Source organism: Aricia agestis, chromosome 14 (assembly GCF_905147365.1).
Source record: "Aricia agestis chromosome 14, ilAriAges1.1, whole genome shotgun sequence".
NCBI classification, from domain to species: Eukaryota; Metazoa; Arthropoda; class Insecta; order Lepidoptera; family Lycaenidae; genus Aricia; species Aricia agestis.
The window spans coordinates 4,633,292-4,650,655 of record NC_056419.1 but is presented as its reverse complement, the minus strand read 5'-3'; the positions used below and the strand labels follow the sequence as shown (position 1 = coordinate 4,650,655).

General features: G+C 34.4%; 1 protein-coding gene across 1 annotated transcript; it reads right to left on the bottom strand.

The window, feature by feature from the left end:
- Positions 1-223: 223 nt before the first annotated feature.
- On the bottom strand, positions 224-17,364 carry LOC121733918. Its single transcript, XM_042124320.1, has 10 exons — positions 17,277-17,364; positions 16,308-16,527; positions 15,529-15,659; positions 14,955-15,107; positions 13,055-13,204; positions 6,909-7,025; positions 5,632-5,851; positions 5,009-5,139; positions 1,373-1,528; positions 224-413 (listed from the first exon to the last, which is right to left on the bottom strand). The coding sequence occupies exons 1-10, from the start codon at positions 17,341-17,343 to the stop codon at positions 265-267; spliced, it is 1,494 nt and encodes a 497-aa protein (XP_041980254.1). The 5' UTR covers positions 17,344-17,364; the 3' UTR covers positions 224-264.

Below are 17,364 nucleotides of genomic sequence, written 5' to 3'. Positions count from 1 at the left end.
CAATTTTCCCAAGGTAGGCACTATTTTAAATGCCTGTTCACTGTTCAGGATACGTTTTTTCAAATAATTTTAATGCTAAATAAAATAAAAAAAATCTTCTACCTGATGTCGTAGAAATAATTAAGTATTGAATTCTTTTTGATCGACAATTTTCCTGCCTAAACAAATAATGATATTATGCAAAATGAAACAATACATTTACGTAAGTATTTAAAATTTTATTAGGTACCAAAATATTAATTTATCTTTTTTATTTGTTTCAACTTATGCGTGTGTTTCATCAATTGGAATCCCTTTAAACAAATCATTAAATCGGGAAATTATCGCATCAATCGTTGCTTTTATAACTGGAGGTCCAACTTCTTGTACGATTTCATTTCCACTTTGCGCTATTACTTCTTTGGCAGTTTTAGCTGAAACATTATTTTTACATTGTTTAAAATAGCGGTTACAATAGAATAATTATTATAATAGAATAAATAAATAGAAACATTATTTTTACATTGCGTAATTTGGCGGTGTCAGCGGTTTTATATAATGTAGATTAAAAAGAAGTTAAAATAGCTTTTTAACTATCTAATTTGTCATTATAGTAGGGGAGGGAAAGGTGGGAAAGGTGCTAATTTTGTAGTCACTCGAGCGTCATGGAGACCTAGTAGGTTTTTTACATTAGGTAAAACTGTTAAAAAAATAATAAGAGCGTTTTTTTTTATTTTAACGGTGGGTTTAGAAACTGCAGCCAAAAAAAAGAAAATATATTCAGAAAATTTCTTATTTCGGTCAGATAATTATTTTATTTTAGACAACAAGGACTAAATCATTTAGTTTAGTGCAAAATAAAATATCTGCGAAGCTTAGTTAAGAAAATATGAAGCTTAATATTTTTATATTGTAAAATGTCCCTACAGGCTTACCTAACCTTTGAATCGTCAGTGCTTTATATGGAAGCTTTTTCGGGGTATACTTAACATCCTCTATCTTAATCTGACAAATCCGATGACATTTCACTATTAAAAAAAATTAAACCACCACGTGAGAAATCTGATTTCTATACAATGATGACTAGACACGTGTCGGAGCCTATACAAGCTTAATCTGACACACTCGAGCTAATCCCCTCTTCCCCTCCCCAACTACTACGATAATTCACAAAAAATTACACTCACAGAGAGCTGATTTATCTATTCTGCCAATACACACAAATATTATGTTTAACGAAAATAAAACTTGCAGATATTTTATTAACTGCGCTAAGACACCTCTTAAAACCTCTCAACCTTCATAAGGACACCGGCGACCGCGATAACAATAGAAATCTATGGTGTCTCGTTTTTCCCCGATCGAGGGATATCAAAGAGAATGCAATACGTACCAAGAAGTTCATTTCCATTAAAGAGATTTTCGAATTCCACATCGGATCTGTCTTTCAGGAAAAAAGTATGACTCTTGTATGTGAAGGTCCAGTGAGGCTTACCGTCTTCACCAGCTACCTCCTTGTAGTTAACAAGTAAATTGATTTCCAGTTTACCTGAAAATTTATGTAAATGCTTTAATAATTACATTGTCATAAAACTAAGAATTTAAATTTTTATTTGAATTTGTTAATACTTTTTTGAATTTGTTAATACTTTTTAAATTTTCAAATATAAAAGAAATTAATTTGCCTGAATATTAGAATCACCACTACACGTCAGTCTGGCCCTTTGCTATTAGGAAGGTAGGACTGAGTCCAGGGTCCTGAAAGACTTGTGTTACGGGGACCAGACAACGGAAATATATTTAATATTTTTATACCATACACAATATATTTAAGACTAGCTTTTACCCGCAGCTTCGCTCGCGTTAAAACATATTATTATAATTTTATAGCTGTTGCCCGCGACTTCTTAGTTGGAATAAATTGACTTTTAAATAATAACTATATTCCTACAAAGGAGAATTAAAACTGAACACTAAGGACGCTACACTATTTTGATGTAAGCAACAATCCCAGGAGATTGAGTTTGGTAGGGCGCAGCCCCCCCAAGTACGGGCCGAGGGCAAAGTCCCCCGCATATTAATGAAATGACACTCGAAAACTGTATGTTTAGTGTAGGTTGGAATAATTTGAGTTTTTATTAAGATCTTTGATCCTTAAAAGGAGAATTATAAAACTCAAAACTAACGACGCGACATCATTTTGATGTAAGCAGAAATCCCAGGAGGGGGGGTTTTGGGGGGTGCAGCCCCCCCAAGTACGGGCCGAGGGCAAAGTCCCCTGCATATAATTCAAATAACAGCTGAAAAGTATTTTTTTAGTTTTGGTTGTATTAATAACTTTGTTATTAAAAGGGAAAACTAAAAGTCAACACTAACGACGCGACACCATTCTGATGTCAGCAACATTCCCAAGTTGTGGGGGGATTTGGGGGGTAAGTACGGACTGACGTCAAAGTCCTCCGCATATTAATCAAACGACAGCCGAAAAGTATTTATTTAGTTTTGTGTGTATTAATAACTTTGTTCTTAAAAGAGAAAATTAAAACTCAAAACTTACGACGCGACATCATTTTGATATAAGGAGACATCCCAGGAGGGAGGGGGGGGTTTGGGGGGCTCAGCCCCCCTAAGTATGGACCGACGTCAAAGTCCTCCGCATATTTATCAAATGACAGCCGAAAAGTATTTGTTTAGTTTTGGTTGTATTAATAACTTTGTTCTTAAAAGGGAAAATTAAAAGTCAACAATAACGACGCGACACCATTCTGATGTCAGCAGCAATCCCAAATTGTGGGGGGGGTTTGAGGGGGCGTAGCCCCCCCAAGTATGGACTGATGTCAAAGTCCTCCGCATATTAATCAAATGACAGCACAAAAGTATTTGTTTAGTTTTGGGTGTATTAATAACTTTGTTCTTAAAAGGGAAAATTAAAACTCAACACTAACGACGCAACACCATTCTGATGTCAGCAGCAAACCCAAGTTGTGGGGTGGTTTCGTAGCCCCCCCAAGTACGGACTGACGTCAAAGTCCTCCGCATATTAATCAAATGCCAGCCGAAAAGTATTTGTTTAGCTTTGGGTGTATTAATAACTTTGTTCTTAAAAGAGAAAATTAAAACTCAAAACTAACGACGCGACATTATTTTGATGTAAGCAGCATTCCCAGGAGGTAGGGGTTTGGGGGGACGCAGTCCCCCCAAGTACGGGCCGAGGGCAAAGTCCCACATATTAATGAAATGATAATATAGAAACTTATAGCAAGAGGCAACGATTGGAGATTGGTACAAAGTGTGAAAGACAATTTTGCTGTAAATTTTATGGGCTTTCATTATGTTGAAGACACTTTTTCGATACGAAATGAGCAAAAAACAAATAAAATTTGAACTTGCCCTGCCCTAGGTGGTAGCGTTTTAATAATATGGAGCCTACTTATGTGCTGACCCGACCCCTTAGTAATATTCAAAATTTGAAGTAAATCTTTTTCAGTTTATTTCGGACATAATATATACAGACAAAAAGACGAAAATTATGAAAACTACATTTTTGGCTTCCATTATATCGATTGTAGATCAGGTCCCAAGTATTATTTTTTTCAATATTCTATGTGCAGAATTGACTTTCGTATGTTTTTATAATTATGTCACGTATAGATGAAATTTGGTATGGAGATACTTTAAGACATAAGAAAGGACAAGGGATACTTTTTGTCCCGGAAAAATGTACGGTTCCAGCACAAAAACTTTTATGATTTGCACGTAAAAAACTATTGAATCGATTTGGATGAAATTTAGTGTGGAGATACTTTGAGTACCGAGAAAGGACATTCATCAAAATCGATCGAATAGTTTACGCGCAAATCATAAAAGTTTACTGTGCAGAAACCGTACATTTTTCCGGGATAAAAAGTATCTTATGTCCTTTCTCGGGACTCAAAGTATCTCCATACCAAATTTCAGCGAAATCGGTTCAGCGGTTTGGGCGTGAAGAGGTAACAGACAGACAGACAGACACACTTTCGCATTTATAATATTAGTATGGATATGGATTTTTATTATGGCCTAGGATCCCACCATTCTGGACTGAATTTTTTTAGGCAAACCACTTGCAATAAATTTACATACTAATACTAGACGTTCCGCGCGGCTTCGCCCGCGTAAATTAGATATTTCACAGACAAATTAATCCACAAAAAATAGCTTATGATCCTTCACGTGGTTTACTTCTTATCTGTGATTCTGTGCCAAATAACAGAAAAATTGCTCCAGTAGTTCGTGATATAAGCCCTTTCAGATAATTTCCCCCCGTTTTTTTCCACATTTTCCTCTATTTATTCGCTCCTTTTAGTCATAGCGTAATAAAATATAGCTTATATCCTTCCACTATAAATGAGCTATCTAACACTGAAATAATTTTTCAAATCGGACTAGTTCCTGCGATTAGCGCGTTCAAATAAGCCCTTTCAAATATTTTCCCCCCGGTTTTTTTCCACATTTTCCTCTATTTTTTCACTCCTATTAGTTTAGCGTGATAAAATATAGCATATAGCCTTCCTCGATTAATGGGCTATCTAACAGTGAAAAAAATTTCAAATCGAAACAAACAAACTCTAATATTAAAATACTTTTCATCCATTAACCAGCTCGGTGAAGGTCCTTCTATGATGGGATCCTAGGCCACTATATCGTACACATAATATTTAATACACATCCATGACCCAGGATCATTGAAACTTTTTGTTCCGTCGGCGGGATTCGAACCCGCGACCCCCGGATTGAGCTGCCACACACTCTTAACTATAATAATTGAGCCACAGGGGTTGTCATAGCGATTTCTAGTCACAGTAATAAATTAGGTGTACGAGTATTATGCAATTGTTTTAAGCCTCAGGTTATGGCACTACGTTTGACAGAATAAATATTATAGCAATATACCATAATTTTCCAAACAACCCAAAAGTGGCCCAATTTTAGCCATACCTTCTGCCTCAATATACCACATTCTATCTCTGGTAATAAGTAAAGAACTTACGAAGCTTCACATGTAGCGGACCCTTCCCTTGCAGAGGTAGAAACAACAGATTACCAGACATCTCATACTGACTTTCCAAATAGGATGTTATTAACAACTTCAAAAGCATAGTCGATTTAGACTCGTCGAATCTAAAACAAAAATATTTCTAATAATTTGTTTATCTCACAGTTGTGCGCGTACTCTGAACCACGCATTTCCGCACAATAATTCAAATTTCGTCGGATATTTTAAATGCAAATATAGATCTGCGACCAAAATATCAGACAAGTTTTGCCGAAGTTTGTTATTGGAATTTGACACTAGGAAATTGGTTACTATGATTAGCTAATGACATCGTTAGTAAATACATATTTTACTGCATTTATGGTTGCAACACAGCATTTGACGTGTCTGTTTTTGTCTGATACTGCACAGCTCCCAATCGTATGAGGAATAAGAAATAAACCGATTTTGTTTCATCTCTTTCTTTTGCTTGAAACCTAGCATGAAATGTTTTTTAGCTATTACTTATAAACTAAAATTTGTTGTTAAGATCTTTTAAATATTTCAGATTGTAATATTTCAGATGATGATAGCGATATCATCATCATTCATGTCGAGAGAATTTAAAATATTTTAACCTGATCCTTTTCACGATTGTGTTCTTGAAGCCTGTTATGTTCACATCCGTCAGGATCAACTTTAGCAGGTTGTTGCTAGAATCGATTCTTTTGATGAAAAGTGGATCACTCGGCTGCAGACCTAAAGCTGGAATGCCATTTGTGAACTTTGGGATGAACTCCTCCGCTGACTTCACCAAGCAGTCTGAGTCGGTCAACTTGCATTTTGCTGAGAAATATCCTGGAAATTAATTAAATTTATGAATGCACCAGAGAAATCAATTCATCGTTAAAATTGTTGGGCTTGTTACTCGAGTAGGTTGTTATTGTTGTTATTGATTAACGTTTTTTTTTATTTTATTTATTTATTTATTGATACACAAAAATGAATATACAGTTAACAATTAATAACAGTGTTAAAAAGTCTATTTTGGGCTTGTGTTACCACGGCTTCACGGGATATAATACGGTTACAGTTTACTTCTAAAATCTGTGGTTACAGTAGTCAACAAAAGGGAGTTGTCAAAGTCGAGTTAAATATCATTGCGAATCAAGCCTCCAGCGGGGCTAAGATGGTCGCTTTGAAGAATCACAATATGAATCATAATATGGTTCATTTTTCTAAAATCGCAAAATGCAACTCTGCTTGCAAGTCATTTCTGTATTTTTGTACTGATTTGACATTTGTCAGTTTCACAGTTTTGACAATTCATTTGCTGAATTGATTGAGAGGAATTGCTAAATGTGACCATTTTAGCCCCGCAGGTAGAATTAAAACTAGGACTATCATTATTATTCTGTTTTAAGTTTACAATGTATACTATTAAATAATTTTGCTGTCAAGATGCCTCATTAAAAAATTCCTATTGTCATCAATTTTATCAAACATTGCTTATACTACAAAAACTATAATAAGAATGAAGATTATTTTATCCACATTCAGTTGAGCCGGATGCTTGTTATAACATTAATGGGGCAAAAATATCCGATTTAAATTTTTTCTAGAAAATAAATGGCTTTATCATCATAAAAAACGATAGGTAGATCAAAAATACTTTTATATTCATTAATCATAATTGTTTATCAAAATTTCGTGTATGTGTGTGCGCATATGTTTCTTTTTTAATTTGTTCTCGTGTCTCCTAAACGTGTTTTGAATAAAGCTTTTAAAAAACACCTCACCTTGTTTTATTTTTAAGCGTTCTCTAATAATAAGTACTAAAAACAGGAATACATTTTTTTTTTATTTTATTTTAAAATTATGTTTTTAATTTTGCAAAATACTGTCAAAATTTTACCTGCGTTCACATTCACGAGGAAAAGGCTTACGACTAATGACGTAGCCCACATTTTGGTTTTGCCTGGTGCATGCACTATCATACTGGACACTAAAGCTAAAATCAAAACGTTCTGTATTTATAGGATAATGCGACGTTTGTACGTCCTGCATTCAATGGCACTACAAACGAGTGCTAACTGCGCTTCGTAATTGTCAGGTCCTTAGACAGCGATGCAAAAAACCACAATTGTATGTGCGGGGAAATAGCTGATGGAATTGCTAGACCCAGTCATTTGAACACGTGTAACGTGTTCTGCTAAAAATATTTTTTTTCAAGCTTCTGTAGATTCATTCATATTGCGGTAAAAAAAATTAAAATTCTCCTACTTAATAATAGAATCCTATAATTTTTTTTCGTAGGAGAATTTTAACATTTAAGTATGAACAACAATTAAATACATACATAACATAATATAAAAAACGAAGGGTTGCGAAATATTTTTTCAGCACACTCTTTTTCAACCTTATTAGTAATGTGACCCCTAAAACTTCATTTATTATTTAAAAAACTTACTTTATATTCAATAAAGTTTATATTTTCTTGATGCACTTGCATTTGCACACGTCAAAACGCATTACAAAAGTCTACGAGTAATATCATAGATGTAGGCCGTTTGATAGATGTCCTTAATTGACACTTACATAATTAACACGCCTTATTAGTCTAGTGCAGCTATTCTCAAAGTTTGCTCCGCGGAGCCCTAGGTATGAGCGTTAGAGCGAAACATAATTTGTTTTCAAAAACATCGTCAGACACCGGCATGGAGACAATTCATCAAAGACAAAATATTGTTTTTTGGAGGCCCGTCAAAAATGTCACTTCTTAAAAAGCCACTAAGGCTTTTTAAGAAGTGACATTTTTGACGGACCTCCATAAAATTTTGAGAAGCTTCTCGATTGAGAAAAAGAGGTCTTGTGGTTCTAGAGCAGGGTTTCCAAAACTTATTTTGTCTACTACCGACTTTGAGAACAAATTATGTTTTAGCGCCCCCATCGTTTCAATTTAAAATGCATCTAGATTAAATAAATTACCCCCCAAGCCCCTATTTTTTTCTGGGTCCCACACCGCCCCTCCTAATTAGAACTTCAGCGCCCACAAGGGGGCGTTATCGCCCATCGCTCAGGGGGTGTGGGTTCGATTCCCGCGTTGGAAAAAATATATAAATTATACAGGAGACTTTATCCTTGCACATAATTGTACTGAGAATCAGTGCAAATTGATTAAATTAAGTTAATGTAGAAATTAGTTTATCAAGTGTGAACCGGGTACATTTTACCACATTATAAACAGCTATCCTACGTACTTTCCAGCAGGCCTAGCATAACAACATTTTACGTGGTAGAGCCATGCTTCGGCACGAGTGGGCTGGCTCCTCCGGAGAAATACCACGGGCTCACAGAAAACCGGCGTGAACCTATTACCCTCCCCTATTACCTCTTAAAAAGGCCGGCAACGCACATGCAGCTCTTCTGATGTTGCGAGTATCCATGGGCGACTGAAGATACTTTCCATCACGTGACTGCTTGCTCCCTTATTTCATTAAAAAAAAACACTAGAAATGGGTAAGAATCGACTTACTGACAGATTTTATCGACAAAATGGCGGATTTCCATTGTCTAACTGTCACTTTGTCTATTCTTCCGTAGAAAGAAACCGTTTCTATGGTAACCATGCTACGCCAGCACCAGTAGCATGTACACAGTAGAAGTACGAAAGTATAGACAAACAGCGGAGATAAACTGAAGGTGCCGTTCCGATATTTATCGCTAGCCGCGATCGACAAAAATTCAAGATTGGAACGGCACCTTCAGATTATGTCGGCTGTTTGTCTATACTTTCGTATTTCTACTGTGTGTGTGTGTAAAAAGGATCCTATATCCTTTCGTCCTATATCTTTCTACCGACCTTTAGTAAAATATTTGAAAAAAATATTTTAAAACAATTGCTAGTATATTTTAATTCAAATAATTTGCTACACGATAATCAATACGGATTTACTAAGGGTCGATCCACAACGGATGCTGGTATAGGACTTCTTTGCAGTATTTTTGAGGCTTGGGAGGAGTCGCAGGATGCCTTAGGTGTGTTTTGCGATCTCTCCAAAGCCTTCGATGGTGTTGAGCATGCTACATTGATCAGGAAATTGCGCCACTACGAAATTAAGGACTCTGCTCTCAGCCTTTTAACTTCTTACCTTAAAAATAGGACTCAAAGGGTTGAGGTAAATAGTAAAAGGTCCAATGGAACCAAAATAGAATTAGGTAACCCACAGGGATCTATATTAGGCCCATTTCTTTTTCTCATCTATATAAATGACTTACCTTATCTAGTTATAGATAATAATAATAATAAGATAGATATAGATAATAATAATAAGATACTGCTTTTTGCTGATGACACTTCACTTATTTTTAGTATAAGTGAAGCGAATTGAATTAATAAATTTAAAAAAGTAGTTAGAGAACGTTTGTGTGCCAAAGCCTTTTATAAGGTAGTAGGATGGCTTCTTACAAGGCTACTTCTACATTATTATAGGACTTACATGTATGTGGATATTGTATATTATATATAGTTACAAAATTGTAAACTTTATTTTAAAAGATTATTTTTTTTCTCACATTTTTTTGGTAAAAAAGTGGACCCCGTGCGAGTTTCTTACGCCGGTTCTTCTCGCCGGGTTGGTTCCCGAACCGGTGGCAGGCATTATGTAGGACATTCTGAAAATATTCATAAAGTATACATGCCGTTTTGTTCGAAATCATTTTGCCATCTTGTTGGTAGGGACATGGTAACATTGCCATAAAATTTTTGGGGCTTCTGATGAAAAAAAACTGCGATAAGTGGTTTTGGCAGTCCTCTTGTGATGTCAACCTGACACTGCCTAAGGAATTCTGCAGCGACCGAAACAGGTGGAAATCTGAAGGTGCAAGGTCAGGACTATATGGCGGATGCATTAACACCTCCCAGCCAAACTCCCGTATTTTTTTCTGAGTGGCTAAAGAGATGTGTGAGGTCTAGCGTTATTATGGTAAAAAACCATGATATCAAACCCTTCTGTTGATTTATTCCGGCCACTTGCTCTCAACTTCTTGCTTTAATCTCATCAGTTGTTCGCAGTACAGTTCAGAATCGATGGTCCTGCCTGGCGGTAACGGCTCATAATGAATAATGATCCATTATGAGCTGACCCTTCCAATCCCACCACACACACACAGCATCACCTTGTTGCGGGCTAACCCGGGTTTTGCCACAGTTTGTGAAGCCTGACCGGCCTTTGACCACGATCTTTTACCCACGTTCTTGTCGCACGTGATCCACTTTTCATCACCAGTTATCAGCTTCTTCAAAAATGGTTCGGTTTCATTACGTCGTAATAAAGAATCATAAACGAGTACACGCGGATCATTAGGTTTTTTTATTGAGCTCATGAGGCACCCAAATATCGAGCTATTTTGTATACCCAGTTTTTACCAAATGCGCCAAAACCGTTTTGTGGTCAATCCCCAGTAATTCTTCAGCTACATCGTAACTATACTAATATGCCGATCTTGCTCCACTTTTTCATAAATGGTATCAGCTATGTCCGTAACAGGGCAACCAGAGCGACGTGCATCTTTGATATCAAAATTTGAGTCTTACTCGATAAATGATCTATCTAACACTGAGATAAGTTTTTAAATCGGACCTGTAGTTTCTGAGATTGACGCGTTCAAGCAAACATACTCTTCAGGTTTATAATATTAGGTAGATATAGATTTTTTTTAATTATCGCTTGACAAACTCGAGTCTCGATCTAAAAGACTATGAAATGGTATAATATGGTAGTGATGATGATGATGATGATGATGAAGAATGTAATTTGCATAGTAGCATATGCTTTCTGTTCTTAAAACAACGCCGAAACTCCCAAACTTGTATCTATAAAGAATCAGGAATTCTCTCAGCACCTTCCGAACCACGGTATACCAGGTATATCTCGGTGCAAAATCTTACTTGTTGGTAGCATATGCTTAGAATACTTCTCACGAAACCGAAGTCACCATATGTTTCCCTATAAGTTTTGAGGAGTTCCCTCGATTACTTATGGATCCTTCAACAGATCACCACTTTTCTGAATATAATACCAAATTGGGATGATACCCTATATACCAAAAGAAAAATTTTGAAAATCGGTTAACAAACGGCGGAGTAATCGTTGAATATAAGAAAACGAACATAACACCTCCCCCATTTTGAAAGTCGGTTAAAATTGTAGCCTATGTGTTATTTATTTAATATTTTAATCAGCACATGAATTGAATAACAAATTTTTTTTCAAATTAATCGTAGCACCATCTGTCAGGACAAACTAAAATTGAAATAGAATAATATTGAATGCGATGATAGCGCCGTCCGCCGGATCTAATGTAAAACATTCCAAAATCAACAACTCCTTATAAATAAGAAATTAATTGAAAAAACATTTTCCAGTAGACCAAACTGTAAATCTAAACCATTCTCGAATCTCCACGAACACACACAAAAAATTTCATCAAAATTGGTCCAGTCGTTTAGGAGGAGTTCAGTCACATACACACGCACACAAGAAATATATATATTAAGATTTAGATTTATATTATGGTTTTCCATTGGTAAAATAATATTTACAATCGACTTTGTAAATTATAGTATTCTTTTGGAAATCAATGTTTTGTAGAATACAATACATGTTTTGTACTATTAGACTGTAATTTTTCTGTATACCTTTAAGAAAATGTATTTTCTAATCCTATCCTTTTCTCTCTGTCTCATGCAAGTCTTGTCTATGTTTTACTAGTTTAACTTCTCAGGAAAATAAATTTCTCAACATACAGCCTAAAAATATTTTGTTAATTGTTGGTTAAAATATTTATAAGCCACGTTTTTTTGTTTACTGTGGCATATATGCAATTGTTTTTGTCTGTATAGGAAATTGGTAAAAACAGTTCCATACTAAAAGTATCATAAAATTGTAATTCTCTTTGAAATCTCATGGCCGGACAGGCATTCTTTATTTATATTATTACACTTAACTTTGATTTAGTTAAGATATAATTGACATGATTTCCGTACATGTTCTGTCAAACTCTTTTTTCACCTTTTTCCTTTCTCTTGTTCTTTTTCACCTGGCGGCTGGCGTAATATGAAAGACGGGCGTAAGTGTGAAGAAAGAAGGACGATGTTTGACTTTTTGCTTTATTTGCCCTCTTAGGGCCAATCCAGATCGTAACGCGACGCGTAGATGCATTTCTAAATTTGTACTGAATTGACAGATTTCAATTACGTGAGACGTCTCGTTAATTCTGTCAAATCCACACAAATGAGTATGTTTTAAAATGTATGGAGTCTGGTCCAAATTTCCACCACTAACGAGTACTATATAGTAAAATTGTCTACTAAATAAATACTGAATCATTATAACCGCAATCAAAAATACCCTGTCAGTGAAAAGTTATGGCTGAATTAAAAGTCATGTTTTGTACCATTTTGTATGAAAAATATTGTAGATGTAATATAAATGTATTGAGTTTGGTGCAAATGTTCACAACCAATAACACTTACGTAATGGTCTGCTAAATACGGAATCATTATAACTGAATCGCAACCAAAATTGTCCTGTAAGTAAAAAGTTGTAACGGAATGAAAAAGTTTTCTACCATTTTATTTCGTAAAATAGTGTTAATTTGATCCATTGCACTTATTAATTAGTATTACACTTATGTTATGTCATGCCGCTTGGCATTCCTTATTAGGTTTTCACTGTAATATATGAATATCAATATCAATATTTTCACTCAAAAAAATAATTTTTTAAATTATGGTCCAAACTTTTTACTGACAGCTCTTTTTTAATTCGTCTCATAATGAAAGTTACTTTATATATAATGAACAATAAGTCAGTATGGGTCTCGTTAGTGGTCGAAATTTGGACCACTTTACTTCTTTCTCCTTTAGAAATGCATCTACGCGTCGCGTGGTGGTCTGAATTGATTATTGACTTGTAGGAACTTATTTGTTAGGAAATGAAACAAATGTAAATTATAAATAGTTATTTATTTATATTATATCTAGGAATAATACTTATTACTTAATACGTAATTCGTCAATGGGCTTAGCGAGGAACATTTCGTTGACTCGTACTAATATGTTGTCGATCACACCTCTTATCACTGGCGGTCCAACTTCCAAGACAATTTCGTTGCCATTTTCAGCAATCGTTTGTTTGGCTGCAGCAGCTGAAAAAATTTTTGTGACTTTAATACTTATTCTTATGCAGAATCCTTCGGTTAATATCGGATCTTAGATGGTTGATCCAGTAATTAGTTAACTAAAAAAAATGTGTATAAAATATAATACTATAGGATGTTTTTCAGTTCCCTGTATAGAGTTCACTGTAAAATTAGCAGCGCTAATAGAGTAACTTTTTTAAAACTTTTGTATTGTCAAACTTATGATGCTGGTGCGCTTGCTCATACAAATCACAAAAAAATTGCTCTTTCAACGCTGCCACTTTCACAATGAACTGTACAGTGTGTAACAAAACTAAGTGATAATATTTTAGGGTGTGTACGTGTTCCTTGTAGAATGTTCACTGTGAAAGCAGCAGCGCCGAAAGACCTTTTTTTTCACTTTTGTATCGGCAAGAGCATCACGACTCGCGAGTTTCCCCATACAAAAGTGAAAAAAATTTTTGGTCTTTCAGCGCGACTACTTACACAGTGAACTCTCTACAATGAACACGTACACACCCTAAAGTATTAATTATCATTTATCACTTAGTTTTGTTACACCCTGTATATTACCCACATTTTTTTTGTTAAGTTAAAAATGCAGTCTTATTCTAAATCATTTAAAGAACTTGACTGCATTCATAACTCAAATGTCAATACGTATTTTTTTGTGGGATAGTACACGAATGCTTAACAGCGTCACCTGCAGTCTTTAGCGTCCATAGAAGGGACACATACGCACCCTAAAGTAGCATCACATTGTTTTGTTGCACCCAGTATTGTGAGGCTATTATAATGTAGCGAGTACCTAACCATTAATTGTTTTTAAATTGTAAGTAAAAGATATTCCTTAGACATTAGGACACAGCATTAAAAGCACATATTTCATTCATCATTATAGTTGTGTAAGGCAATTAACAAATTAAAATATAATAACCATTAACCGGTCACGGGTACTAAAATACAAAACATGTTTAAAATGAAAACACATGACTCATCAATATAATCTTAAAACATACCTAAGAGCAAAACCGCAATTTATAACTTCGTATATTGTAATAAAAAGTTATTGGTACTAACGCTGTAACGCCTGATAGGGTTCTACATCACTCCGATTCACTGATTTAACCAGCACTGGATTGCCACTGGAATAATGTAAACGGGCATGGAATGAACTGGAATGTAATTCAGTGTTTCTCCTGTGCATTCCAGTACCCGTTTACTCCAGTGGCAACGAGTGCTGGTTAAATCACTTGGTGATGTATCCTGTCAGGCGTTAACTTTATCACCCATCAAACTAAGAGGATACACCAGGGGCTAGAGAAATGACAAAAAGTACGTGTTATATCTATAGCTGTCTCCCTTACCTCAAGCCTATACCGCAGAACGCGATAGAGACAACTGCAGAAAATCAACGATTCGTTGTCCCCTGATTCCTTCTCCAAAACTTAACTGATTTAAGTACTTTTTTCATTAAAGATTAAAGAAAGGCCTGAGCTGTGTTCATATGTTTTTTTTTTGTATAATCTAGCCAAATCTGTTTTATGGCCATTTTTTGGGTTTTTGAACGTTCATATCTTATTTAATAATTAAATTATGAAAAAAAAGGAAACAAAGGGACATTGTATTAGTGGCCGTAGATATTCAGGAAAAAAATTATAACTCTACTAGCATTATCCAGGGAGGAAACAGGGGACAACGTTTGTATGGAAAAAAGGGATGTGTGGACTCATTTTAAGTTTCAAACAAAACTTACCTAAAGACTCATTTTCATTAAACAGATTTTCGAATACTACATCAGATTTCTCTTTAAGGTCGTAACTGCTGTCTTTGAACTCGAAAACCCAGTGTGTTTTACCATCTTTAACCTGCTCTTTAATGGTTGCTTTGATGTTAAGACCCAATTTGCCTGTAATAAAAATATTATTTGCACTAGATGTAAAAAATAGAATTACACAATTATGTTTTCAAAATGCTTAATTTATGTTATATTTTGATTTTATTTTTGATTTTACGTTGTAAAAAAATAAGGCAAATCTTTATTCTCAAGCATTATGTAACATAAATTATTAAAAATGGTTATCACAACTATTATCTTCATTTTACATTTTCATAAACGAGTATAAAAACTTTAAAACAAACATATTTATCACAGCATTTGTTTTATATGTACTTCAACAAGTAAGAATAGTGTGTCTGTCTGTCTGTTACCTCGTCACGCCCAAACTGCTGAACCGAATTTGCTGCAATTTGGTATAGAGATACTTTGACTCCCAACGGAGTTGAGGGAGTCATCTAGTTGACTATAATTTGATTTGTTTTTAACTTACGTAGGGTTGCATGTAATGGTCCTTTTCCTTCAATCGGTAGGAACAACAGGTTTCCTTTCATATCGTACTGGCCTTCTACTTGGACGTTTCCTTGTAATTTGATTCCAACAGTTTTGGCTGCTTCATCGAATCTGAAATCAATCATAGTTTCAGATTAGGCTGAGACCTACGCTGAGACGAAAAAAATATTGTCCCTGTGATGACATAATATGACACTGACATACACATCTAAAATGTCACGGTCACGGTCACAACCTTACTGTCACCATAGTCATGTATTATAATACTGCTATATTATGATGTCAAAGAACAACTAGACTTATTATTATTATACTCTCTTATATTATATTACACTTTGCTGTTTATCCGTCTGTCAGACTGTATCTCAAGAACCACGATTACTAGACATTTGAAATTTTCAGAACTTATGTATCTATTTCTGCTGCTGTTTTACCTCCTTTCTTGACAATACTTCACCCACCAGCAACGAGATTTAGTAAATTAACAAAAGTGTGTTAGTTTTTCGTGGTACCAATCTGTTTTTTACAATAAAGTTAATTAATAATGCACTTATATCTAGTTAGATATGATAGAGTAAAATAATTTATTAAACTAGAAAAATACATCAATTACTATAAAAATACAAAATTTTAATATTGTATTTTTACAGATAAATAAATATGTAAAAATAAATAAATAGACTAAAGTACAAATAAATAAATAGACTAAATATGTAAAAAAAATAAATCTTATTAATAATTAATTTGAAAGAATCTCACTTGATGCTCTTCACAACCATGTTCTTTAGTCCTGTGATGACAAGATCCTTTGTGATCAGTTTCAGGCTCGGAGTGCTGGCATCAATACGTTTGATGTGGAGGGGGTCACATGGCTCCACACCCCATTCTGGCACGCCAGCAGCAAATATTGGCACGAAGTCTTGTGCGACTTTCTTGATACATGCACTATCTCCTATTTTACATATCGACGAAAAGGATGCTGAAAAGTAAGATTGTAAATAATTATTTTGAATTAAAAAAAATTACTCATCAGATTTTGTTTTAGCCGAAATAACTCCTTTAATGACTATCAAAAAAGGAAAAAAAAACAGTTGTATCTATTTAAAATAGTTAAAAATAATAAAACTGATTTCAAAATTCTACGTAATTGAGAATTAAAATTACCTATTTAAAAAACTACTTGACCGATTTTAATAAAATTTGCAGTATTCCCTAAGTTGAACAATACCTAGTACAACAAAAAAAGAATAACAATAATCGGTCTTGAAGTTCCGGAGATATGCGAACAGGAATATAAAAAACATACACTTTTAAATTTGGCACATTTGTTTAGACACTGATACATACTAACATAATTCTATCCGTATGTATATAACGTTCGGGTCGAATTGATGACCTCCACTTTTGAAGTCGGTTAATAATTAAACACATTGTAATAGTTTTGGTTCTAATTATTTTTTGTGAGATTTCCCAAATAATAAAAAAAAAACAAAAGTTAGAAATATGAAATTATTTAATCCTGCTGATTACAAATAGCAATAAACACATCCCAGATCTTTAAAGATATATTAGATTATTATTAATTAGAGTATGCTTTCAATCTCTAAAATTACAGTTCTGAACAGTTTATAAAATAACACACTTTAATTCATTTCCAAATATCGGCAAATTAAATTATCTAAGGATACATAAAAAATTTAAACAACAAAATAGATTTGAACAATTTACCTGCTTCTGTGTTTATAAAGAATAAAAAGTTAACTGCGAGGACAGATACCACGTGTATACCCCGCATTTTGTTCGTCTGGCTCCGGGT